General features: G+C 35.8%; 1 protein-coding gene across 2 annotated transcripts in view; it reads left to right on the plus strand.

Annotated features, from left to right (window-relative positions):
* The window catches only part of dscamb (Down syndrome cell adhesion molecule b), a 681,084-nt gene that overhangs the window by 406,754 nt on the left and 248,240 nt on the right, over positions 1-26,090 (plus strand). The window contains exons 5-8 of one of the 2 annotated variants that reach the window (XM_028800188.2): positions 2,897-3,175; positions 12,328-12,603; positions 17,436-17,725; positions 24,965-25,112. In XM_028800188.2, the coding sequence (XP_028656021.1) occupies positions 2,897-3,175; positions 12,328-12,603; positions 17,436-17,725; positions 24,965-24,988 (869 nt within the window). In that variant the 3' untranslated portion in view covers positions 24,989-25,112. Of the gene's footprint in view, positions 1-2,896; positions 3,176-12,327; positions 12,604-17,435; positions 17,733-24,964; positions 25,241-26,090 lie in introns of those variants that run through there. The other variant, XM_028800187.2, reaches the window with a different exon arrangement.

Here is a 26,090-nt window from a genome sequence, read left to right on the forward strand (position 1 = left end):
AAAAATGCAAAAAGGGTAGTCTTTCCACTGCTAATTGAAAATAATATTCAAATTAGTAAAAGGAGCAAAAAGTAAACCAAATAAATTGCAACAAATGACCAAAGAAAAAAACATGTAGAATATGCAGTAAAGGAGAATGCCAGGTAGAGGACAATCATTTTTTGATGGCAATGTAGCAGGTGCAATTAGGAACCAACTTTAAGGCTTTAATCTTAGAGTTGTGTGTTGTCTTATTTTTCTAAGGTAAGATGAGTTTGCCAAGATTCTTTTTTGTTCCTCCCAATAGTTTTAACAGTTGTTTTTGAATACACATTTAAATGTTACTTTTTTTTACTTTGAAGACCTTATTATTTTTGCCAGACTTTAACAATTGAGAATAATTGTAAAGCAAAGAAATGTAAAAAATTGAAAATGGTGACATGCTAGGTAATTTTACAGTACACTTCAGAAGTTTTGCTTTTTTCCCAGACTTTTAATCCTTTTGGAGGGGCTCAGGGTAGAACTAAGGCCTAATTGGTGCCTATGCTAGGTGCATAATTTATGTTGACTTGAAGAAGAGAAATTACATGAAATAATCAGGCCATCTAGTTTATATAATACTCATCTGAATTTGTATGCTATAAATGACATCATTGTTTTTAGTCTTGATCTTCCAACATGATCAAGCAAAATTGCAGTAGTTCATAGGAAGCCAACCGAAATTAAGAACAAAGTTAGACTAGATTAAACACAAACCAAACCTTATTTTTTTTTACTTTTTTAAATAAATATTTATATGAAATATTTTACTTTATTCACAAAAATTAAAACATTGCAAAGGCATGCTACTCAAACCAAATATATAATAATAATAATATAACAGATACAACCGTTTACTTCAAAACTTTATAAATAAACAGTAGAAAACCAAAAGGAAGATAAACAGAGCAAAAAAAGATTTGAACCCAATGAAAAAAAATATTAATTTTTATATATGATAAAGCAATTAATAACATAAGAGATTCAATCACAGGCCCAACATGCTTTGTTTTCCAAGTCTGTATTTTAAAAAGGCAATTAAAATCTCTCGTCATTAAAATTATATGAATACTCATGTTAGGAACCAGTGCAAATACATTTTGCATAAATTCTCCAATGTCAATATTAGGTGCATATATGCTTATCAGAATTTCTTAAAGGTTGAATAAATTCCTAACAACCATGATGTAGCACCTTTCAGGGACATATCCTACATCTGTTGCCTCAAGTGGTATTGTTTTATGTATTAAAATTCCCATACCTCGGGTTTTCTTTATTATAGCTGGAATGAAAGATTTAGCTGATCCAGTCTCTTTTTAGTTGAACACGTAATTATTTTGTAACGAAATAAGAGATTTAAGAAATTAAGGAAGTAAACTTCCATCCATCCATTTTCCAACCCGCTGAATCCGAACACAGGGTCACGGGGGTCTGCCGGAGCCAATCCCAGCCAACACAGGGCACAAGGCAGGAAACAATCCTGGGCAGGGTGCCAACCCACCACAGGGAAGTAAACTTACAAAACAATAAATATCTTCCATCCCTTATGATCCTACCATTACTAGTGGTGGAATCCCATTTTGTTAACTTGCTTGGTTTCTGCATTCTTTGTCCCTTCACGTTTCCAATGTCTCTTGCTTCTCTGTCATCTTTCCAAAATGGAACACTTTTCTCAATTCAGTTCTGATTTTAATTTCATCTTGTATTGAGTTAACTTTAATCAAGTTGTGTATTAATTGTCTAGACATGGTTTTTCTGTAAAAATGTCCAGGCGACCATGTGACAACATCCAGGGTTTCCTAAACATCTCTAAATAGCACAAGTATTCACTGCCATCTTATTAATCTTTGTGGACCTTTGGAATGCAATGTGATCTCTTCAAAACCTCCCCCAAGCATGATAACATAAGGTTTGGGCCCTACTACCAGTTAGGTCCCGAAAGTGGCATTTTTCTGGGATAATGCATGCAAATTCAATATATTATGTTCTACTGTCAAACAATCAGACAGGATTAATATGCACCTGCTTCTCCTGGACTAACATCTTTCTCTTCAAAGAGGCTCTCTGCTCTTGACTGTTCAAAGATTTGCCATCAGGACTCTAGTGTTAAAACTGGAGTTTGGCACCCCAAAACACTGTAGTATAATAATAGATACAATACAAATTTTTCTTTCCTTCTTTAATCAAGCTTATTTTAGGCAAACAACATTCATAAGTAAATGGAAATACATTATTTACTTTGTGCATTTTATATGTATTATAAATTTATATATATTATAATTGCAAAAGAAAAGAATGCCCCATGCTAGATTTTAACTACTGGTGTCTTAAACATTAGGTAGTAGTGGTAACAATGGCACACACACCACACCTTGACATGTTGTGATACTATATGTCACAAGATAGTATCATTTCTGAATTTTACAATTGTACCACTACTGTACTACAGGCTGTTGCTGATAATTTAGTTGAGAATTTTCAAAACAAATAAGTATCAATAATTTTAAAAAAGAAAAAAAAAACTTTCACACTAGTCACCTGTGGCACATTTATTGGAAGATCTTAATGAGAACTATTTTGTTTCAACTTTTTTGGATTATTGAGTACAAAGACTGGATCTTGAAAGGTTTGTGCCTTACTTATATATTAAATATATTTTAATAATACTGGTACTTCTTACTGGGTCTCTTCTTGGTAACTGGTGTTGTACTTTGTCAAAATATATTTGAAATAATGACTTTTTAACTTTTATATTGAATTTCTTAAATATCTTAGGATTTTAAGTTATGCCAAATCATCTTTCCTCTTATTAGATACAATGCAAGATTGTTTGTTCTGATTGATATTTTCTGCTCTTTTTTTTTTTTTTTAAAAAAAGACCCCGTAAATTCAAAGCCAACTATTCTTGATGGATTTGACCATCGTGAAACCATGGCCTCACAAAAGGTGGAACTGCCATGCAAAGCCTCAGGACACCCATCCCCCAAGTATCGTTGGCTAAAGGACAAAATTCCTCTGGAACCAGACAGTAGGTTTCAACAAACAAACACAGGACTGCTGATTGAAAACACACGGCCAACAGACACTGGAAGTTATATTTGTGAAGTGTGGAATAACTATGGGAGCACTGAGCTTGTTGGTCATCTCAATATAAAACGTAAGTAAAACTGAATTGCCTCCTTGGCTGGTTGTAATAGAAAAATGTGTTGTCTATGCACATAAAATATTAAAAAACTTAAAACTACTGTTGCTTTTTTTGAAACAAAAATGTGACATTTTATATGCATATGAAATATATAAATACAGTGTATACGTTAATATAAAGTAATATAAAATATAAATAATAAAATGAAAAATACTGTTTATTTTCTGTAACTGCTGAATGCTTGAAGTTTTCATATGTGTTGGGAAGCACAAAGGAAGGAAGTTACATGAGTTTAACTTTTCAACCATTTTATAGCAATTTAGCTAATTTGAAATTTGAGAATGACTTGATATAAAAACACTGATTACAATGTATTTTTAATTACAGCATGCATCAGCGTAGAAGTTCTTTTCACATCCTTTCATGAGCTGTGATGCAAATGTATATTTTTATGTCTATCAATGGAATAAAGAAAGGTAGCACTTCCAATATTAAACAAGATTAGCTGTCTTATTAAGAAATTTCCATGGGGTGATTGCTATAATCTGAGTTAGCACAAGAACTGCCATACATTTTTTCAGCACTGTAACCACCATGACTACACCAAGTAGCAACCTTATCCTTTTTTTCTCACTAATGGCCCATCAGCTTGGCATCCTGATAAAGTATCCCTACTGTCCTACCTCCAAAAGCCACACATAGTCTAATAAAGGTTGAGGGATCATAAAAATGATTTCTTGGCACACAGCATAAATCGTTACCACATATTTTCACTTTAAATGTTATCATGCATTTTTAATCCAAACAAACATATCCAGTGTTTTGTAGCTGCGGGACAGAAAACAGCTTCAGTATTTATTATTGAAAAGCAAAACAATGTCTTTCAATTGGCTGGGCACATATAACTATACATGAAGTAGAAATTATTTTTTTATTTTGACACTTATAATTTGTTTTATATTGTGTGTATTCTCCAATTTTGTACTACTTTGTTCTACCAGGGAAATAAATGGCATGAAATGATGCTGTGACTCATGCGACTTCCCAAAGTTTCTTTCCATGTGCATAAAACCACTTAAGTATTTCATTCTAAAAAACAAAATGATGCTTTTCAGTCGGCTGAAAGCATAAAGTATTACATTAAATCAAAATGATGTTTTTTCTATATTACAGCATTACTTGCATATTTCACGGATTATATAGGTAAATGGTAGACAGCATGATGGACTGTGTATAATACTGTCAGCATCAGCTCTCCACTATCATTTTTGCAGTCATACCAGCTTATGCACCAAAAATGGGTGCACAATATTCACTTTTGTTTTGCTGTGTGTGATTTTCTCATTGCCTCTGCACTTTATCAATGCCTGTCTTATTACCTTTTGTGGTCTTTCACAGCGGGCTAGCAGCTACCATCTCATTTTGTTTACAGTTCAAATACAGAGAAGGTTGGTATTTTGGACAAGCAGCTTATTTGCCATGCAGAGTAATGTGAAAAAATATTGTCGGCAGAAACTTTTTTCACATTGCATGTGAAACTCTTTCTGAGTCGCATCACCAGTCACTCTGTTTTCCTAGCAATCAAGTTCGGTATTTCGTCAAACAGAGAATATATATATTTATATCTACTCTCTCTCGCTATATATATATAAAGATCCTAAGCCTAAAAGTGCAACGGTGACGTTTTTATGGCACGTTTTTTGTCACGCTTTAAATTGGGCTTATTTTAAAATCTACGTATATATGTTTGTATCATTCTTTTCAGAATTTATCGAACTTTAATGTGCTGTTGTTAGATTATGCCAAAAGATTTAACCACGCCCAGGGCCGGAAATAAAACACAAAGAGTAGGACAGCTGCTGTATAGGCTTTTAAATGTTCGAAGTGCCACGCAAGATGCAGATCACGTGACACAGCAGCAGCAGCAATCCAGCAAAGAGAAGGTAAAAAAAAGAAAACTGTCTGTATCCCATTGTATCACTGTTTAAGAGGGAGTTTCGGAAGAGCAACCGCATCTCCTTGGGGTGCATTCAGCCCCCCTCTTCACAATGCGAGCGGCAGAGATACAAAATGCCTGGCGAGCAAAGCGAGCAGAGGGAACCCCGTAGTATATGTGTGTGTGTGTGTGTATGTATATAAATCCATCCATTATCCAACCCGCTATATCCTAACTACAGGGTCACGGGGTCTGCTGGAGCCAATCCCAGCCAATACAGGGTGCAAGGCAGGAAACAAACCCCAGGCAGGGCACCAACCCACCACATGGCACACACCCACACACCAAGCACACACTAGGGACAATTTAGAATCGCCAATGCACCTAACCTGCATGTCTTTGGACTGTGGGAGGAAACCCATGCAGACACGGGGAGAACATACAAACTCCACTGCGCTACTGTGCTGCCATATATATATTTCCCACATTGGAAGTCAACCAAACTCAAGCCTGGAATCAAAATTTGGATACCTGTTGAAATAAGTAACATATATATATATATATATATATATACATATATATATTTAGTGTATATATAGTTCTGTGCAAATGTTTCAGGCAGGTGTGAAAAAATGCTGTAAACAAAGAATGCTTTCAGAAATATAAATGATTGTTTATTGTTATCAATTTACAAAATGCAAAGTGAGCGAACAAAAGAAAAATCTAAATCAAATCAATATTTGGTGTTACTACCTTTTGCCTTCAAACCAGCATCAATTCTTATAGGTACACTTGCACAAAGTCAGGGATTTTGTAGGATTATAGTCCAGTGTATGATCAACCAATTATAACAAACAGGTGCTAATGATCGTCAATGTCACACGTAGGTTGAAACACAGTCATTAACTGAGACAGAAACAGCTGTGTAGGAGGCTTAAAACTGGGTGAGGAACAGCCAGACTCTGCTACCAAGGTGAGGTTGTGGAAGACAGTTTCATGTCATGGCAAGATTGATCACAGCAACAAGACACAAAGTAGTTATACTGAATCAGCAAGGTCTCTCCCAGACAAAGATTTCAAAGCAGACTGGGGTTTCAAGATGTGCTGTTCAAGCTCTTTTGAAGAAGCACAAAGAAATGGGCAACGTTGAGGATCGTAGACGCAGTGGTCAGCCAAGGAAACTTAGTGCAGCAGATGAAAGACACATCAAGCTTATTACCCTTCGAAATCAGAAGATGTCCAGCAGTGCCATCAGCTCAGGACTTGCAGAAACCAGTGGGACCCAGGTACACCCATCTACTGTCCGGAGAAGTCTGGCCAGAAGTGGTCTTCATGGAAGAGTTGCAGCCAAAAAGCCATACCTCCTACGTGGAAACAAGGCTAAGCGACTCAAGTATGCAAGAAAACATAGGAACTGGGGTGCAGAAAAATGGCAGAAGGTGCTCTGGACTGATGAGTCAAAATTTGAATTATTTGGCTGTAGCAGAAGGCAGTTTGTTCGTCGAAGGGCTGGAGAGCAGTACAATAATGAGTATCTGCAGGCAACAGTGAAGCATGATGGAGGTTCCTTGAACGTTTGGGGCTGCATTTCTGCAAATGAAGTTGCAGATTTGGTCAGGATTAATGGTGTTCTCAATGCTGAGAAATACAGGCAGATACTTATCCATTATGCAATACCATCAGGGAGGCATATGATTGGCCCCAAATTTATTCTGCAGCAGGACAACGGCCCCAAACATACAGCCAAAGTCATTAAGAACTTTCTTCAGCGTAAAGAAGAACAAGAGGTCCTGGAAGTGATGGTATGGCCCCACAGAGCCCTGATCTCCACATCGAGTGTGTCTGGGATTACATGAAGAGACAGAAGGATCTGAGGAAGCCTACATCCACAGAAGATCTGTGGTTAGTTCTCCAAGATGTTTGGAACAACCTACCAGCCGAGTTCCTTCAATAACTGTGTGCAAGTGTACCTAGAAGAATTGATGCTGTTTTGAAGGCAAAGGGTGGTCACACCAAATACTGATTTGATTCAGATTTCTCTTTTGTTCATTCACTGCATTTTGTTGATTGATGAAAACAAATACTAGGAAACCGATAATAGGAATTTTGAAATTTTGCAAGCAATGCTAACTCTTATCTCACACACATGCCTTATCTGTCTTAAAAACAACAAACAAAAAACTTCTGTGAAAATACTGAATATACTCCGGTTTTATCTCGCATCCATATTTTCTTCTGTATACACTCATAAAAACCCTTTGCCTATGAAATCTAAACTAAGAAGATTTAAAAGACTTGTGACAGCAGGTAATAATTGTATTTTCCACTGTGATATAATGAACCATGAGCACCAGCTGCAGAATAAAATTTCTAGTAACTTTAAAAGCAATAACAAAATTAACATATAATAATATATATATTAATATATAATTTTCATGCAGAATAAAGAGAGTGAAATTTGAGACATAATAGAAATCAATATCAAACAATGTGATAAACATCTGTGAGGAAAAGAAAAATTTCACGTTACCTGTGTCACATAAACCAGTGTTTCCCAACCTCTTTGAGCCATTGCACATATTTCACATTAGAAAAATCACAAGGCACACCACCAAACAAAAATGTCACAAAAAGTATATTTATTGAAATATAATTAAAATTTAGTCTCAATTTACTCAATTTACTTACTCAGTGTGAAACCTGGGCCTGTTTAGTTGAACACAAAGCTGATATTCTTGCAGGAATTGAAGAAAGACACACACGAAGATCTTCCTCAACAGCTCTGAGTCTCTCTTTTTTTCGTCTTTATAACAGTCATGCTTGAGAAGCCCACCTCGCATAGATAGGTTGTGGAGAAAGGGAGCAGAACTGAAATAGCTTTGTTTGCCAGAATGGGGAACTCCTTTGCAGCAGTCAGCCAAAAACTGTCCAAAGGTAGATCAGCAAAGTTCAGTTTTAGACCACGATTTTGTCTCAGTTCAGTTATTTCTTCCTGCTCCTGCAAAGTCATGTCCTTTTCAACTGCAGTTGAGCTGTATGGGTTCCTAACCCAGTCAAGGCAATCAGTGGAAAGTGAAGGGAAATAACATGACAACTTCTGTTCAAGACTTTGCAGATGTTTACCTGTTGTCTCACACAGTGCAGCACTGTTGACACCCTGCCATTTCTGGGTGTGTGGGAACATGTTAAGGTTGGCACTTTGGACATGTTGTTTCCAGAGCTGCACCTTTGAAAAAATTCCCTTTATTTTATCTGTGCTTGCGAGCAGGTTTTCATTTCGGCCTTGCATTCATGTGTTCAGGTCATTCAGATGTTGAAATACAGTAATCCCGCGCTATGTCGCGCTTCGACTTTCGCGGCTTCACTCTATCGCGGATTTTATATGTAAGTATATTTAAATATATATCGCAGATTTTTTGCTGGTTCGCAGATTTCTGCGGACAATGGGTCTTTTAATTTCTGCTACATGCTTCCTCAGTTGGTTTGCCCAGTTGATTTCATACAAGGGACGCTATTGGCAGATGGCTGAGAAGCTACCCAACCAGAGCGCGTATTACGTATTAAATAAAACTCCTCAAATATATTGTGAGCACGGGGGCTCTTCGCACCCCTAGAAGATACGGCCGCTCCTCAAAAAAACGCTGAAAGATTACCTTCACATTGCTCTCTTCTTTGCTGGGCTTACATATGGCTGCTTTATCAAGCGATATGCTTCCTGCACGGTGCTTCGCATACTTAAAAGATCAAACAGCACGTATTGATTTTTACTTTTCTCTCTCTCTCTCTTGCTCTGACATTCTTTGCTCCTGATGGAGGGGGTGTGAGCAGGGGGGCTGTTCGCAAACCTAGACGATACGGACGCTCGTCTAAAAATGCTGAAAGATTACCTTCACGTTGCTCCCTTCTGTGCAGCTGCTTCGTGAAGCGACATGCTTCCCGCACGGTGCTTCGCATACTTAAAAGCTCGAAGGGCACGTATTGATTTTCTCTCTGACATTCTCTGCTCCTGACGGAGGGGGTGTGAGCTGCTGCCTTCCTTGCAACTGCTTTGTGCGGCGGTGCTTCTCATACTTAAAAGCCAAACAGCCCTATTGATTTGTTTGCTTTTCTCTCTCTCTCTGACATTCTCTGCTCCTGACGCGCACTCCTTTGAAGAGGAAGATATGTTTGCATTCTTTTAATTGTGAGGCGGAACTGTCATCTCTGTCTTGTCATGGAGCACAGTTTAAACTTTTGAAAAAGAGACAAATGTTTGTTTGCAGTGTTTGAATAAAGTTCCTGTCTCTCTACAACCTCCTGTGTTTCTGTGCAAATCTGTGACCCAAGCATGACAATATAAAAATAACCATATAAACATATGGTTTCTACTTCGCGGATTTTCACCTTTCGCAGGGGGTTCTGGAACACAACCCCCGCGATCGAGGAGGGATTACTGTATATCTGCCAGATATGCCAGTCTTGCACACCACTCGTCACTTGAGAACAACTTAGCGTCATCATATTTCTGATTTGTCAAAAACACTTTAAGTTCCTCCCGCAGCTCATACACACGGGCTAAAACTTTGCCATGGGACAGCCACCGGACCTCCGTGTGGAGCAGTAACACTTTGTTGCGCTCCCATTTCCTCACACAGTGATGCGAAAATGCGACTTTTTAAAGGTCTCGTCTTCACAAAGTTTAACGTGCACAACATCTTCCAGTACAGCAGCTAGGTCTGCCGGCAATGTCTTGGCAACGAGTGTTTCCCGGTGCAGAAAACAATGCGTCGCAATGACATCTGGATGTTGCTCTTTTACTCTGTTTACAAATCCTTTGGTGTGCCTGAGCATGGCAGCTGCTCCATCGGTGCAAACGCTTATGCAGTTTTGCCACTTCAGTCCTCCTTGTTCAAGGTACTCTGACACAACTCGAAAAATTTCCTCTCCTGTTGTTCTTTCTTGCAATTCCTTGCAAAGCAGAAAGTTTTCTCTGATGATGTCTCCAAGTACAAAGCACCCATTTGCAATAAGTTGTGCATGTCCACTGATATCCATAGATTCATCGATTTGCAATGCAAATTTGCCACTAATGCGCAACTTTTCCAAAACTATCTTTCCAATGTCAGCAGACATGTCTTCAATACGTCTGGAAATTGTATTATTTGAGAGAGGGACTTGGGCTATTTCTTTAACAGCGCCAGGGCCGATCATCTCTTTTAAGATAATTTTGCAGGCAGGAAGTATTAATGTTTCTGCTATGGTGTGTGGCTGTTTTGATTTAGCGATGAGTTCAGCAACTTGGTAGCTAGCTTTCTCACTCGTCTTGGTGGTTTTCTTCACTAACACTGCCTGTTTCTCAGTCTGTTCACACAATTGAACAAAATAGTCCGTGTTCTTGTTTTGAAGTGATGGGTGTTTTGTCTGGAGATGGCATTTAAGTTTACTTGGAACCATGGCACTGTTCGACAATTTTTCCCCGCACACCAGGCATAGCGGAGTTGGCTCGGTTGGTTCCCAGTATAAGTGAATCCAAAGGCAAGAAAACTTTCATTGTATTGACTTGAACTCACCTTTTTTGCTTTCTTCTGACCACTACTCATGTTAGGGCCTTCATCTGGGTCAGAATTTTCTCCAGGACCCAGGTCAGATTGACTACTTTTTCTTCAAATATTTATCCATCGCTATTACCTGCGGCGTTGTCTCACTCGCAGCATGACTATGTACTTTCGTATTTCTTCTTCGTCGTCTTCTGTTTTACTGGCAGTTGGCAACCCACTTAATTGGAGCAAGAAGTTGTACTGCCCTCTAGTGACAGCAGAACAAACAGGCAGCCTTAGAGTACCAATCAGGTGAAATTGGATAATCTTCCACGGCACACCTGATAATTTCTCATGGCACACTTATGTGCCGCGGCACAGTGTTTGGGAAACGCTGACATAAACCACATGTCTGTTATCCAGTCACTTGCTCAAAATGTGCGAAAACAGATGCCTTTGCTAAAGTATTCTTAAATAGTTACTTCTGGGAATAATCAGCATGGACATAAACAGGAGACCTAAAGATTCAGGGGAGTAACATTTTAATGTCAAGATACATGCCTCTTCCACCATTCATTGGTCAAGAGTCCTGTCTTCAATTAAAAAAGTCCTTTCCATGAGTATTTAGATTTCCTGTTTATGTCCAAAGTCTAATATAAAGTGATTTATCGTGAATGAGTGTGGCTGCTTGCATGAATGTGTCATACAATCATTTTGGAACCTCATTCAGAGCTGGCTTCTGCTTCATGATGCATACTACTAGGTTTGGTTCTGACTCTTGCCACCCTTAATTGAATTAAATAGGCCCAAAAATAGATGGATGGATAGCTGAAGAAAAGCATCTCCTCGTGTACATGCCATATATTACAAGGCTTTCTAACTTAAGGATGTGATAATAAGAGACCAGTACCTCATCTAAATCATTGCCTACCCAAAGTGCACCTTTCCGGAATAAGGCAGTATAGTTAATTCAGTAGCTTCAGGTTGTGACCCCTTCAAACAGTGCGAGGTACATTCTACAATATCTAATAAGATGAATGTTCTTGATTAGGCATGAGTGAAAACAGCATAGACATCACTATAAGTTAGCTGGGACAGCAGGTTAAGTATTTCACATACGCACACATCATATATTACAAGCTTTTTAATGAATTGTCCTCGGATATGTATGCTCATTTGAGAACTATGTCTGCACCATCAAGGCTACCAAAGCCTTTCCCATTGCATCACACTTTCTGCCAATAATATTAGCCCTTGGTAAAAAATACAGAAAAGTACTTAATATATCTCGTTGGAGAAGTAACAGGATATTTGCTTTGGAGGAAGCACTGCTGCCTTGTAACCACTGGAATGAGAACTTCTCAGATTGATTTAGCTTGTTTAAGTTTCCTGCATATAAGGATTTTTTGGTAAACATTTGTTCAATATTCTCTATGAAGGACTAGCAGTTGTTGTTTTTTTTTTTGTACTTTCCTCTGTCAGGGTAAAATCAATACTTGATGCAATGATGAATTCATAAAAGTATTGAATGAGCTAGCTGAGAGAATTGAAAATTAATCTGCCTGAGGCAAAATGCACACTATCAGATATAAATACATGCATGCCTGTTTTGTAGTTTTCTGTGGCAGATGTTCAGCTCATACTGTATGTCTAGTTAATCTTTCACAATGATAACATATACATATGTTTGAATTACTCTGTTTGGTATTCAGAGCTTCTGAGAGCAGTGGTCAGCCCTCGAAAAGTGAAAGGAAGTGTGGGCAGCCAGGTGTCCTTGTCATGCAGCGTAACAGGATCTGATGACTATGAACTATCTTGGTACCGAAATGGCGAGATCATCAACCCTGGAAGCAATATACGCATCCTTGGAAGGAATCGTGAGAACCTGATGGTGGAAGGAATGGCTAAGAGTGATGGGGGCGCATTCCAGTGCTTTGCCAGAAAAGGCAAAATGTCAGCTCAAGATTTTGTACAGGTCATTTTAGAAGGTAAAGTTCTGTTTGTTTTTTATTTTTATTTTTATTCTTTAGACCTTTGAAAATGCATTTTAGAAAGGGAAAAGAAATCTCCTTTCTTGGTACTTGTTATTGCAAGTATAATATCCTGCCAGCAGGCAGTGGTGTGTGAAAATCCTATTTAAATTAAACTGAGGTAAATTTTGTGCATAGAAGAATTCATGTGTTCCCACCAGTTCACATTTCAGTTTGTTCAGATTAATTAATAAGGTTTTGACACATTTAGTGGGTGTGCTACAATGTATATTGGAATTTTTTTTATATAGGAATGTGTTCCATATATATGTATGTATGTATGTATGTATGTGTGTGTATATATATATATATATATATATATATATATATATATATATATATATATATATATATATATATATATATAATATATTTGCAGCTGGAGATCCACAAAGGGAGAAAAAAATGAATCACGTATCATAAAGTACTTTTTATTCCTGAGCTTTCAACCCCTGCCAGGGGTCTTCATCAGAGGATAATGCTTAGAACTTACAAGAATTAAAGGCAATATATAGCAAAACATTACATGGAGGGGGTGGTGGGGGCCTTAAATTTTACTTGTACATTGTCCCAGTTAAATGTATGTCCTGTTGATTTAGTATGCGTGTAGATCAATGAACGTGAGTCCTTTCTTCTGACGGCGTTGCGATGTTCCTGTATACGTGTTGCGATTCTTTTTGAAGTTTGTCCTATGTATACCGTTGAGCAAGAATTGCATGGAATTCTGTAAACTGCGTTTCGTGTTTCTGCTATCGATTTCTTGTTTTTAACATTAAACAGGACCGTGCGCAGATTGTTCGTGGGTTTGTGTGCTATTCTGACGCCTGACTTGGCCAGGATGCGCGCTGTACCTTTAGACACCTTGTGGTGATAAGGGAGTGAGTGCCAGGTGGGGTTCTGATTCAATTCAATTGTTTGCTGATTTTTTTGGCGTCTTCTGTGTAAGCTCCGATTAATGAATGTTTTTGAGTATCCATTTGAAGTGAAAAGATGGAAGAGATAGCGTCTCTCATTCATTTTTGTTTCCTTCGTATTACAATGGGTGTGGACTCTTCTGAATAGAGTTTTAGCACAGCTCTGTTTATGAGATACCGGGTGGTTGCTAGTGAAGTGTAATATCTTGTGTATTATATATATATATATATATATATATAAGACAATATCTTGTCTTGCACACTTTCTACATCATTATAGATTATCAATACTCCCTTTATAAAGATCCTGTGGCCATGGATCTTGTCTATTTTATATATATATATTTTATAAATTGTCTATTATATATATATACATATATATATATATATATATATATATATATATATATATATATATGTACAGTACTGTGCAAAAGTTTTAGGCAAGTGTGAAAAAATGCTGTAAACAAAGAATGCTTTCAGAAATATAAATAATTATTGTTTATTGTTATCAATTTACAAAATGCAAAGTGAGCGAACAAAAGAAAAATCTAAATCAAATCAATATTTGGTGTTACTACCTTTTGCCTTCAAACCAGCATCAATTCTTATAGGTACACTTGCACAAAATCAGGGATTTTGTAGGATTATAGTCCAGTGTATGACCAACCAATTATACCAAACAGGTATTAATGATCATCAGTGTCACACGTAGGTTGAAACACAGTCATTAACTGAGACAGAAACAGCTGTGTAGGAGGCTTAAAACTGGGTGAGGAACAGCCTCACTCTGCAAGGTGAGGTTGTGGAAGACAGTTTCATGTCATGGCAAGATTGAGCACAGCAACAAGACACAAGGTAGTTATACTGAATCAGCAAGGTCTCTCTCAGACAAAGATTTCAAAGCAGACTGGGGTTTCAAGATGTGCTGTTCACGTTCTTTTGAAGAAGCACAAAGAAACGGGCAACGTTGAGGATCGTAGACGCAGTGGTCGGCCAAGGAAACTTAGTGCAGCAGATGAAAGACACATCAAGCTTATTACCCATCAAAATCGGAAGATGTCCAGCAGTGCCATCAGCTCAGGACTGGCAGAAACCAGTGGGACCCAGGTACACCCATCTACTGTCCGGAGAAGTCTGGCCAGAAGTGGTCTTCATGGAAGAGTTGCAGCCAAAAAGCCATACCTCCGGCGTGGAAACACGGCCAAGTGACTCAAGTATACACGAAAACATAGGAACTGGGGTGCAGAAAAATGGCAGCAGGTGCTCTGGACTGATGAGTCAAAATTTGAAATATTTGGCTGTAGCCGAAGGCAGTTTGTTTGTACAATAATGAGTGTCTGCAGGCAACAGTGAAGCATGGTGGAGGTTCCTTGAACGTTTGGGGCTGCATTTCTGCAAATGGAGTTGGAGATTTGGTCAGGATTAATGGTGTTCTCAGTGCTGAGAAATACAGGCAGATAGTTATCCATCATGCAGTACCATCAGGGAGGCATATGATTGGCCCCAAATTTATTCTGCAGCAGGACAACGACCCCAAACATACAGCCAAAGTCATTAAGAACTATCTTCAGCGTAAAGAAGAACAAGAAGTCCTGGAAGTGATGGTATGGCCCTGATCTCAACATCATCGAGTGTGTCTGGGATTACATGAAGAGACAGAAGGATGTGAAGAAGCCTACATCCACAGAAGATCTGTGGTTAGTTCTCCAAGATGCTTGGAACAACCTACCAGCCGAGTTCCTTCAAAAACTGTGTGCAAGTGTACCTAGAAGAATTGATGCTGTTTTGAAGGCAAAGGGTGGTCACACCAAATATTGATTTGATTTAGATTTCTCTTTTGTTCATTCACTGCATTTTGTTGATTGATGAAAATAAATGATTAACAGTTCATTTTTGAAAGCATTTTTTGTTTACAGCATTTTTTCACACCTGCCTAAAACTTTTGCACAGTACTGTATATGTGTGTGTGTATATATATATATATATATATATAAATATATATATATATATATATATATATGTGTATAATGTATATATATATGTGTGTATATATATATATATATATATATGTGTATAATGTATATATATGTGTATATATATGTGTATATATATGTATATATGTGTGTATATATGTGTGTATATATGTGTATATATATGTGTATATATATGTATATATGTGTGTATATATATGTATATATATATATATATATATATATATATATATATATATATATATACATACATACATACATACATACACATACATATATATATATATATATATATATATATATATATATGTATGTGTATATATATATATATATACAGTATATATGTATATATCCCCTTTAACACTACTTTTTTGAGAAATGTATTGAATAAATAAAAATTATCCAATTCAATGTTCTGGCACAGGCATGAGCTTTAGAAACATTTCTGCTTGTTTTTAATTGCATTTCTGCTTAAACAATTACACTTTGTGCAAAGAAAACACATTAAAACAGCAATAATATGTACTGCTCTTGTGTGCTGATACCTAAGGGAAAGAAATATTTTATAAAAATACTTTATTATAAAAACAATTTAAATTCTTTAACTGAAGAAGACATGAGTTGTAGTACACATTTCTGTTTTAAATGAAGTTACAATCAAAATTAGTACATCTGGAGAGGCATGCTTCGACTTTGGAGAGCAGAAGAAGGTAATTGATTCTTGTGGAACCTGCTTGCTAATGATGGCTGCAGAGCAGTCACAGTGTGGCATCTATTATTAGAATATTAGGAGAATGCTGACATTGCCTACCTGCACCCTGTTTCTGTGGCAACCATATCCTGTGGCCATGGATCTTTATAAAGGGAGTATTGATAATCTATAATGATGTAGAAAGTGTGCAAGTTATCAGAGAGCGACAGCAGGCAAGATTTCAAAGCTACTCAGGTCTCACTGGGAAAATAATGTCGGCTTTCATCTTCGAAAAAGCCTGTCACCAAAGGAGAAAAAAAGGAGAGGGCAGCCATGCACTGTGAGTGTGCCTGGCGATTTTATTTGTTATGTGTCAGTTTTCATTCAGGATGAAAAGCCAGCAGCTCTTTGTTTCACAAGCGATGACAGCAGCCAAACACTGAATAGAAAGTTGAAAGAGGCTGTTGATTGTTTTGTTACTCCCAAAGTTGTTTCGTAAATCTGAACCAAATTCTTCAACAATGGGATGTTAAAAGCAGCAGGTGTTTTTGGAGGTCTCTTAAAAGGTCAGGGACTGTCATCCTTCTTTACAACTCAAACATTTGCTGTCCTTATTCTATATTCAAAGACATACAATTTAGTAGTGTGTCTAAGTATGAATAGTGAAAATGTTCAAATAAGCTTTTAAATAACAATTTATTTTAAGGGAATGTACAGAAGGGTGATATTACTCCTAATACAGAAGTTAACAAGACATATGAAAATGGAAATGTTTCTAAAACCTATTTAGTCTGTTTGGTTTGTGTGCGCCTACACACAAAAAAAATATACATATAGCAACATTCTTTGCAAAATGGATAAAAACATAAGGAATATGTAGAAACTCAAGAACAATGTAAAAACATTTTGTAATTGTTAATAAAGTACTTTTATATAGCAAGCAAAGACAAACATTTTTTCATTATCTGTTGTCAGTGTATAAATAGGACAAAACTTTCTCCCAAGTGTATTTAAAGAAGTCTAATAAAATAAGTTAATTTTACTTTACTGATTACATTGCTGTTAATGATTTCATGTTACCTTAAATGGTTAAATTTTTGGCAATACTGTTTAATTACAAGTAAGAACTGGATAATCTATCAATTTAAATGTTTTCTCTTTCTGTCTCTGTTTACCATTGCCCATTTTCAGATGGAACTCCAAAGATCACCTCTGCTTTCAGTGAAAAAGTGGTCAGTCCCAATGAACTGGTATCTCTTATGTGCAATGTGAAAGGAACGCCTCTTCCTACCATCACATGGACATTGGATGATGACCCCATTGTAAAAGATGGCAACCATCGAATCAGCCAGATCATCACCTCAGAAGGGAATGTGCTGAGCTACTTAAACATCTCCAACACCCAAGTTCGTGATGGCGGGGTTTACCGATGTGCTGCAAACAACTCAGCTGGTGTCGTCACGTACCAGGCTCGAATAAACGTAAGAGGTGCTTGTCAAATCAGCTCCTCCAAAACACACACATAACTCATTCTTATTGTAATGTTCATGCATGCTTGAAGAAATCTCAAAAGAACTAACCTTTACTGAACTCATTTCAGGATAGCATTGTATTGTATTTATCTCTGTTGTCTGTCTTGTTCATGCATGTCAATATATTTGTATGTGTTTGTTTGTGCCTCTGTATGTAAGCAGTATATGTACTCATAGATGTACAATTTGCATGTTTATCTGTATGGGTATAAGTGTGCTATAAGTGTGTATGCTGTAGGTGTGTGTATATGTATATATATTTATGTGCAAATATATATATATATATATATATATATATATATATATATATATATATATATATACTATACGAGAGGGGACCCTGGACATAACGAGAATTTTTTCTGGAGGCTGGAGAGGCATTAATTCCAGCATTTGCCACTAGGTGCATGTACAAGACTGCCCTCTGCTTCATTTGGCCAAGCGATGTCCTTGAAGAGCTCAAGCGATTTTGTGATGCAGTGCGGAGAAAACGACCGGAATTGTGGAGATCAGGGAAGTGGCTTCCTTATCACAAGGCTCCCACTCACACAACATTGAGTTTATGGCAGTTTCTCACAAAAACAGGATGACAACAGTTTCCCACTCCCCCTACTCTCCCGACCTTGCACCCTGCGACTTTTTCTGTAATTTCCAAGAATGAAGAAGGACCTTAAAGGAAAGCATTTTCAGGATGTAGTGAAGGTCAAGAAGCAAATGATGGAGGCATTGAAGATAATCACTTTACAAGAGTTTCAGAACAGTTTTGAACAATGGAAAAAGCGGTGGGACAAGTGTATTTAGCATCTCAGGGAGAGCATTTTGAGGATGATTCAGTTTTGGAAGTGTTCTGAGAAATACACGATTTGTCAAAAAAAAAAGTCTTTAAAAAAAGTATTTTCGGGTCTTCCCCTTGTGTGTGTGTGTGTGTGTGTATATATATATATATATATATATATATATATATATATATATATATATATATATATATATATCAGTGGTGGACCGTCAGGGCCTGCAAGGCCTTCTCTGCTGGCCTAAAAAAATATCTGAATCACAAACTGATGTTAATTATATTTTGTCCATGAATACTTATTAAATAATTACAAATAGTCTGTCCGCTTCCTTTCATAGCTTTTCCGATGGCTGTGCCTCTTCCAGACATGTATTTTCGTATTAAAGCATTTAACCAATCACATTTCAGCCATCATTTGTTGCCAGGCAGGGTCAAAGTCAAAGAAGTCTGCCCGAAGACCTTCACAATTCGTTCTGCAGGCCTTCTAACACAAAATAAATGTCGATTAAACTGTTGCTTCAACCAATCAGATTTTGAGTTGGTGTCACTAGGGCCCTCTAGCAGGCGTACAGCAACGTCACCGTATTCAGACCCGTTGATTGGATAGGATGGTGTAATAGAAAAATCTGAATGAGAGCATGGGGAAGCTATACACATTGGTATGTTTGGCGGTGACCATTCCCGTGTCCACTGCTTCTGTCGAGCGGACATTTTCAGCCCTAAAGCGAATTAAAACTTATGCCAGAAATAAGACAGGCCAGGTTCGACTTTCAGCATTAGCTTCGATGGTGATAGAAAGGGACTTCGTGATGGAACTGAAGCGCATGGATAATCTGTACGACAGAGTAATTGAACTGTTTTTGAGGAAAGAGAGGAGGATGGATTTTGTTTACAAATAATCCGAATTTTTGGTCAGTAAAATGTTGCGAATTTCCTAAATAATATTGCAAGTTTATGAGTTATTATTGATGTTTTTTATGTGTGTCGCGGCTGTAGCTGCAGTAGAAAGGAACTTGTTCACCCCTGGTTTGTCTATTCAATAAAGGCATTTATTGTGGCTACAGGAGTTATCTATCTGCGATGCAACAGCTGTTTATACTGTATTTCTGCATATTAAGATGGCTTTTATAACCATAAATTAGTTTTTGAGGGGTGGGTTGATTCAGACGGAGCACTACTGAAGGCCTAGGTGTGAAATGCACGGTCCACCACTGGCGTATATATATATATATATATATATATATATATATATATATATAATATATATATAATATATACTGTGTGTGTGTGTGTGTGTGTGTGTGTGTGTATATATATATATATATATATATATATATATATATATATATATATATATATATATATATACATATAATAAAAATACACAGCATGTATATACCTGCATATACATTCTGTACATATATGTACTGTATAAATTTGCATGTTTGATATATACAAACTCTTAATACAGTATAGTCTACTGTCCACATAATGGGTGTTGGTGTGTGTTTCTGTCTGTGTGTGTGTGTGTGTGTTTGATACATGCTTATTCATAAACCCATGTTCAATTGTCATTTTATTGCATTTATTCACATAGTTAGAAACATAAAGAAAAATTAGGAATCAATAGTAAAAAAATATCTTGTAACTGCACTGTTGCCCACCAACCATCATCAGTTCATCATAAGATCATCAGTTAAAAATAAATTATATTATTTTGTTTTTTATTTTTTTCTCACATTTTTGTGTTTAGTTTAGTTTTTTCATATAGTATTAATCAATGATACTACACACATATATATATATATATATATATATATATATAATATGTATATATATATATATATAATATGTATGTATATATATATATAATATGTATGTATATATACAGTATATATATATATATATAATATGTATATAATATATATATATATATATATATATATATATATATATATATATATGAGCAAATCTAAATCAGTTATTTTCATTTTGGATTATTGTAGTTTCATTTAACTTTGAGTGAAAATATTATTTCTACCTCATTTATATTTGTATCTTTGTCCCAGTACATTAATATATGTTTATAGTCCCATCTTGTCATTATCTGTGCAGTTTTTCTTTTTCTATACAATGTAGTGAAGTTAAATGTAATTAGAAAAAAATATCGAAATAGAAGATTTAGTATCTATTTCTAACATTGTTTGTGCCATATATCCAAATTTTAACTGAAGATGCTGTGATTTAAATGGGAAGAATATGTTGCCTTAGAATATGCTAGCCATGGTTTCTTTTTTAATATACTGTATAAAAGAGGTCATGAATGAAGTTCTGTAAATAATGGATTATTTTAAATCATTGCCTACATTTGTATGAGGTATGGTGGGACAGTGGCTCTGTTTGAGCCTCCTCACTGGAGGGGGCATAATTTAACCCTAATAAGGTCTTCGGATGCTGACTTAATACTGTGCCTTCCAGTTCTTTTTTTTTTTTTTTAATACCAAATACACTACTTCTTAGGTACCCTGGACATCAGATTTTTCACTTCAAACATATTTTATATTGATCGACTGTCTTAATCTGTAGTTTTAGAGTAGGTGATATTTAAGATGTTATTATAGGATGTAAGCAAGCAGTTGTCTAAATAGAAAGTACGTTCCACTAAGGTAGATTGATTGATAGATAGATAGATAGTTAGATAGATAATACTTTATTTGTCTCAAGGGGAAATTTAACTTTTACAGAAGTTGAAGTAATACAGAAATATGGTGCTTCCAAATTGACCTGAAGGTTTAAAATGTGGAACAGCTAAAATGTGACATTTGGAAATGATTTTGCTGTTTGTAAGTCAGGGTGCCACTTTGCTAAAAGCATTAATAATTCTGAGCTGAAAAGATTACATTTAGGATTTTCTATGTGTTGTGAAGAAATAAGATGTCTTAAATACAGTGGAAAATCTGCTAAAGGAAATGGTGGGGCAATACTGACCTGCAACACATGGTAAAGTAAACATTTTTCAGAAACTGTACAAAAGCTTTTTATTTTTTTTTTTAATTTTGGGAAATGTTGTAAAGGTCTCAAAAGTTTCATTCAAATGCAAATATGAGGTGATTTTACTTATTTCAAAGACAAAACCAGGTCATATATAGGCCTGAAGATATTGTAATGGTTAACACTGTGTGTGTTTGTGTTTGTGCAGTTTGCATTTTTTTTCATGTTGTCAATGAATTTTTTTTACTGGTGCTTTGGTACCAAAAATGTGCACTTTAGATTAATTCAAGATTGTAAATCAGTCCAATGTGTATGCAATAATGTGACTAGTATCCCATTCAGGGTTTATTCGTCCCTTGTGCTTTTTGCTTCAAGGATAAGCTGTGGCTTTTTGCAACCCTAGAAAGGAAAAAGCATTATTAGACAATTAATTGATTAAAATCACAAAACGATCAACAAAGCAAAAAGTTTGGATAAAAGTCCTCATTTGCCTTTTTTTTGTAATTTGTCTTTTACTTGTTTATTTTTAAATTTTATTATGCTCATTGATTAGATACAGTTCCTATACTGCATATACTTTATTATAATAATAAGTCTTCCATATGTATTCTATGTAATAAGAAGAAGGAAGCTGTGTCAAACTTGACTATAAAATATGTCTCTCAGTAAACTTTAAAATAATGAAAGTGAAAGGATATGTAGGAGTGATAAGGACAGCAAACTGTGCCTTGTTTTTTCTACCTGGTGATTCTGATGAAAATCCATGGCCAAAATATCAATTCAAACATTTTTTCAGTTGTTAAAGCTGATAAGCTATCGACGAAGGTGCATTATGATCATGCACAGTCTATTCATCTGCTTAAATCTCTGCTATCTTCCTACTTGTATGAGTTTGGAGACTCTTCTCTGGTCTTTCTCTAGTGCTGTTATATCTTTTTTTTAATATAATGACTAAAACTGCACACTGCATTTCAGATAAGTCCTCACAAGTGGCTTATATAGCTTAAGTATAGCCGCCCTTGATTTTCACTCTGTTTATTATGGTCTGTATGCTAACACCCAATTAGACACCTTAATCACTTCTGTACCATGAGTGGTTGTCAACGGTGAAAAATCCATTGCAATCCCTGAGTCCTTCTCATCCTTCTCATAAGGTGTATATACGAATACAACATTTTTCCTTTATGTGCAGTTCTTTACATTTATTTACATTAAATTTCATTAGTCGCAAGTTTGGCCAAATCTGAATTATGGCTGCCTAGGTCCATCAGCTGATAAGAGGTTATCTGCCATTCCACTAAGATTATTTTCACTTGTAAATATAACCAGCTTCATATATAAAATATTGATGTTGATGAACATAATAATATGTTAGAAAGACAAGCAGGCCCAGCACTGAGAGACACCACATCACCAAATTTGGAAAATGTTTCTTATGCTGTAATTTTTTGCTTCCAGTGTTTAAGCTGTGTTAGTGTGTAAGAGAGAGAATATGCAGCATTATTCATAATGGCACTCAGTTTAGTTTTCTCCAGTGGGTTCAGAGTGTATCCCACAACTGAGCCTGCTTTTTTAATTAGCTTGTTGATTTGGTAGGCCTCTCTCAAAGTGAGAGCCTTGTACACCATAGTGTGGAAAATCGCACTGGCCATCAGAGAGTTATAGAAGATATGAAGTATGTCACTACCCACATTAAAGGAACACAGTCTCCTAAGAAAAAAGACCCTCTCTGCCCTTTCTTTATAGTTCCAACATGGCATTGATGTTGACCCCCAAATACTTGTAGAAGTGGACCACCTCTACATCCACTCCAAGAACAATAAATGGATATAGCGGCTCTTTGATGTGGTAAAAGTCAATATCCAGTTCCTTGGTTTTGCTGGTTTTGTTCTCTTTCCACCAAAGTTCTTCACTTGACTCCTATAGTCTGTCTTATCCCCCTTATTAAAGAGATGTTTAAAGATTTACCCCCCCAAAGTTGTTCTATTACATTAAATTTATATATGCAATTAGTTGGTCATTCTTGACTCATTTACTGCATTGTTTTTTAATTGTGAATAAGGTTTTACTTTCTGATGGATTCTACCAATTAAAAGTGTTCATGAATTAGCGCTATATAAGGGCATTTTCTAATATTTGTATCAAAATCCGATATGGCCCAGAAATGGAGGTAATTGCCAGGATTCCCACAAAACAGTGATATTCCAATATTTGGGTTATAATAGTTTAATGCTGCAATTAATATTACATTTCAATTCTGCAGAATAGTATAATTTATTATTATACTTTTTATCTGAAGCTGAAGTCTTATCCCATCATAACCACTAATATATATATATATATATATATATATAATATGTAACCAATACTTCCACCTACAGTACACATATAAAAGCCTGTGTAATTCATGTGCAAACACCAGCATATGAGCAACAAACATTAATACACAATTAAAAACTAATACATTTGTTATGTAGAATTCAGTGTTGTAAATATATTTTGCTTCTTGCAAACTGCTCATAAAAAGTATGCTGAAGCTGGCTGAATTGAGCATTTTCAGATGAGTTTTCTTCCTCAATTTCTCTTTAATTACATGTACATGTAGTTTATGTACTCTAATATCAGAAAAAAAATCAGCCTTCAGACATTCCTATTGACTGGAGTTGTAGAAGAACCCCTAGTTAGTAGTGTAGTGGAGTACTGCTTTTAATATGATAGTATTTGTAAATTGCCTGTTTCACATTGAGGTCTTACATTCCTGTAATACTGTGAAAAGAAAATACACTCAATCACCTGACTTAAACATGACAGAGTATTTCTTGTAGGAATATCACCAGCAGTGTTAATGTACGCAGTATACGATCTATAAGAATGTAGAATCAATTCATTTTCTACTTGTTTCACTTCTGCTTGTTGCAGAGAATCCTATACCTATACATGATGTAAAACTCACAGGAGGAAAAAATAGTGTAAAAAAAAAAAAAGTTAAGAAAATGAATATCTTCTACGTAGAGTGAAGAATTTTAGTAGGCCAAAACACAGTGAAAGTACAAGTGAGACTTTGGTAAGTAAGTTTAGGGAGGGTGAAAAATCTTTTTTGTTTTTAAACTATGGTTGAAAGTTCCTAATAGTGGCAGATTGTAAAACATTGGCCATTCATTTTTGTTTTTTTTTCCTAATTGGCAAATCTTTCGTAAATATTCACTTATTCCAAATTTACCAACCTTTTCCTAATTATTTTTTTATTTTTCAAACACCTGGTCATCTCCATTTCATGGCACAAATCTCTTAAATATAACTATTTAAATTGTTCTTAAGAATGACATGAAAATTACTATCTTTTTGTGATTTAATGTGACAAGCCTAATTGTTTTAAAGAGTTGTCTGCTTTTGTCTTTGTTTAGGTCCTGCAAGTATACGTCCGATGAAGAATATTACTGCAATCGCTGGAAGGGACACCTTCATCCACTGCCGTGTAATTGGCTACCCCTATTACTCTATCAAGTGGTATAAGAATTCAAATCTTATACCGTTCAATCACCGTCAGCGTGCCTTTGAGAATAATGGCACTCTTATGCTTTCTGATGTACAGAAGGAAATTGATGAAGGAGAATACACATGCAGTGTCCTCCTTCAACCACAGCTCTTAATTAGCCAGAGCGTACATGTTACTGTTAAAGGTATGTTTCCAAAAAAGAATTCCCCTGCCTTGCATTGGAGTATAAAGGTTAATAGTTAGTTACTGTTGTTAAGCGTTCCAGAATTTTTGGTAAGCAAGCAAATAAATTACTGTATTTCCTAACTTATACCAAAGTGTTATACCAATGTATATCTATACCAGTGTTTTACTTTTAAATGATATTTGTATTTTTGCCATATCTGTAGATACCGAACTTTGTCATTTTCCTTTCAGTTCACTTTTTCTGTGAAGTTTGCTTACTTAATTGATCTGAATACCAACAATGAATGACAAGCATAGGGAACACTAGAGTAAGCAATACTGACTGCTAAAGGGCAGCTATTTTAGTGTTAGTACTTTCATTAGTAAATGATGACATAAGTAATCAGAAAATGAAAAAGAACAAAATACTAAAAAGCAAAAAATAATTTTTATGCATTTAAATTACCACTTCATTCAGTAAAAGTTTAGCATAACCAAGTTTGCAATTTGATATTGTGACCTGCAGGGAGTGCACCAGTCACCCAAACCTGACAAAGAAAGACACTAGGCACAAGTTTCAGCATCACACACGAATTTATTTAAAGTAGGAAACTCTTTTCTTTAGTTTCCCACCTGGAACATAGTACAACAAGTAAACAAAGTACACTTTTCTTTCTTTCTTTCTTTCTTTCTTTCTTTCTTTCTTTCTTTCTTTCTTTCTTTCTTTCTTTCTTTCTTTCTTTCTTTCTTTCTTTCTTTCTTTCTTTCTTTCTTTCTTTCTTTCTTTCTTTCCACTTCATTCAGTAAAAGTTTAGCATAACCAAGTTTGCAATTTGATATTGTGACCTGCAGGGAGTGCACCAGTCACC

This window comes from Erpetoichthys calabaricus, chromosome 4 (assembly GCF_900747795.2).
Source record: "Erpetoichthys calabaricus chromosome 4, fErpCal1.3, whole genome shotgun sequence".
NCBI classification, from domain to species: domain Eukaryota; kingdom Metazoa; phylum Chordata; class Cladistia; order Polypteriformes; family Polypteridae; genus Erpetoichthys; species Erpetoichthys calabaricus.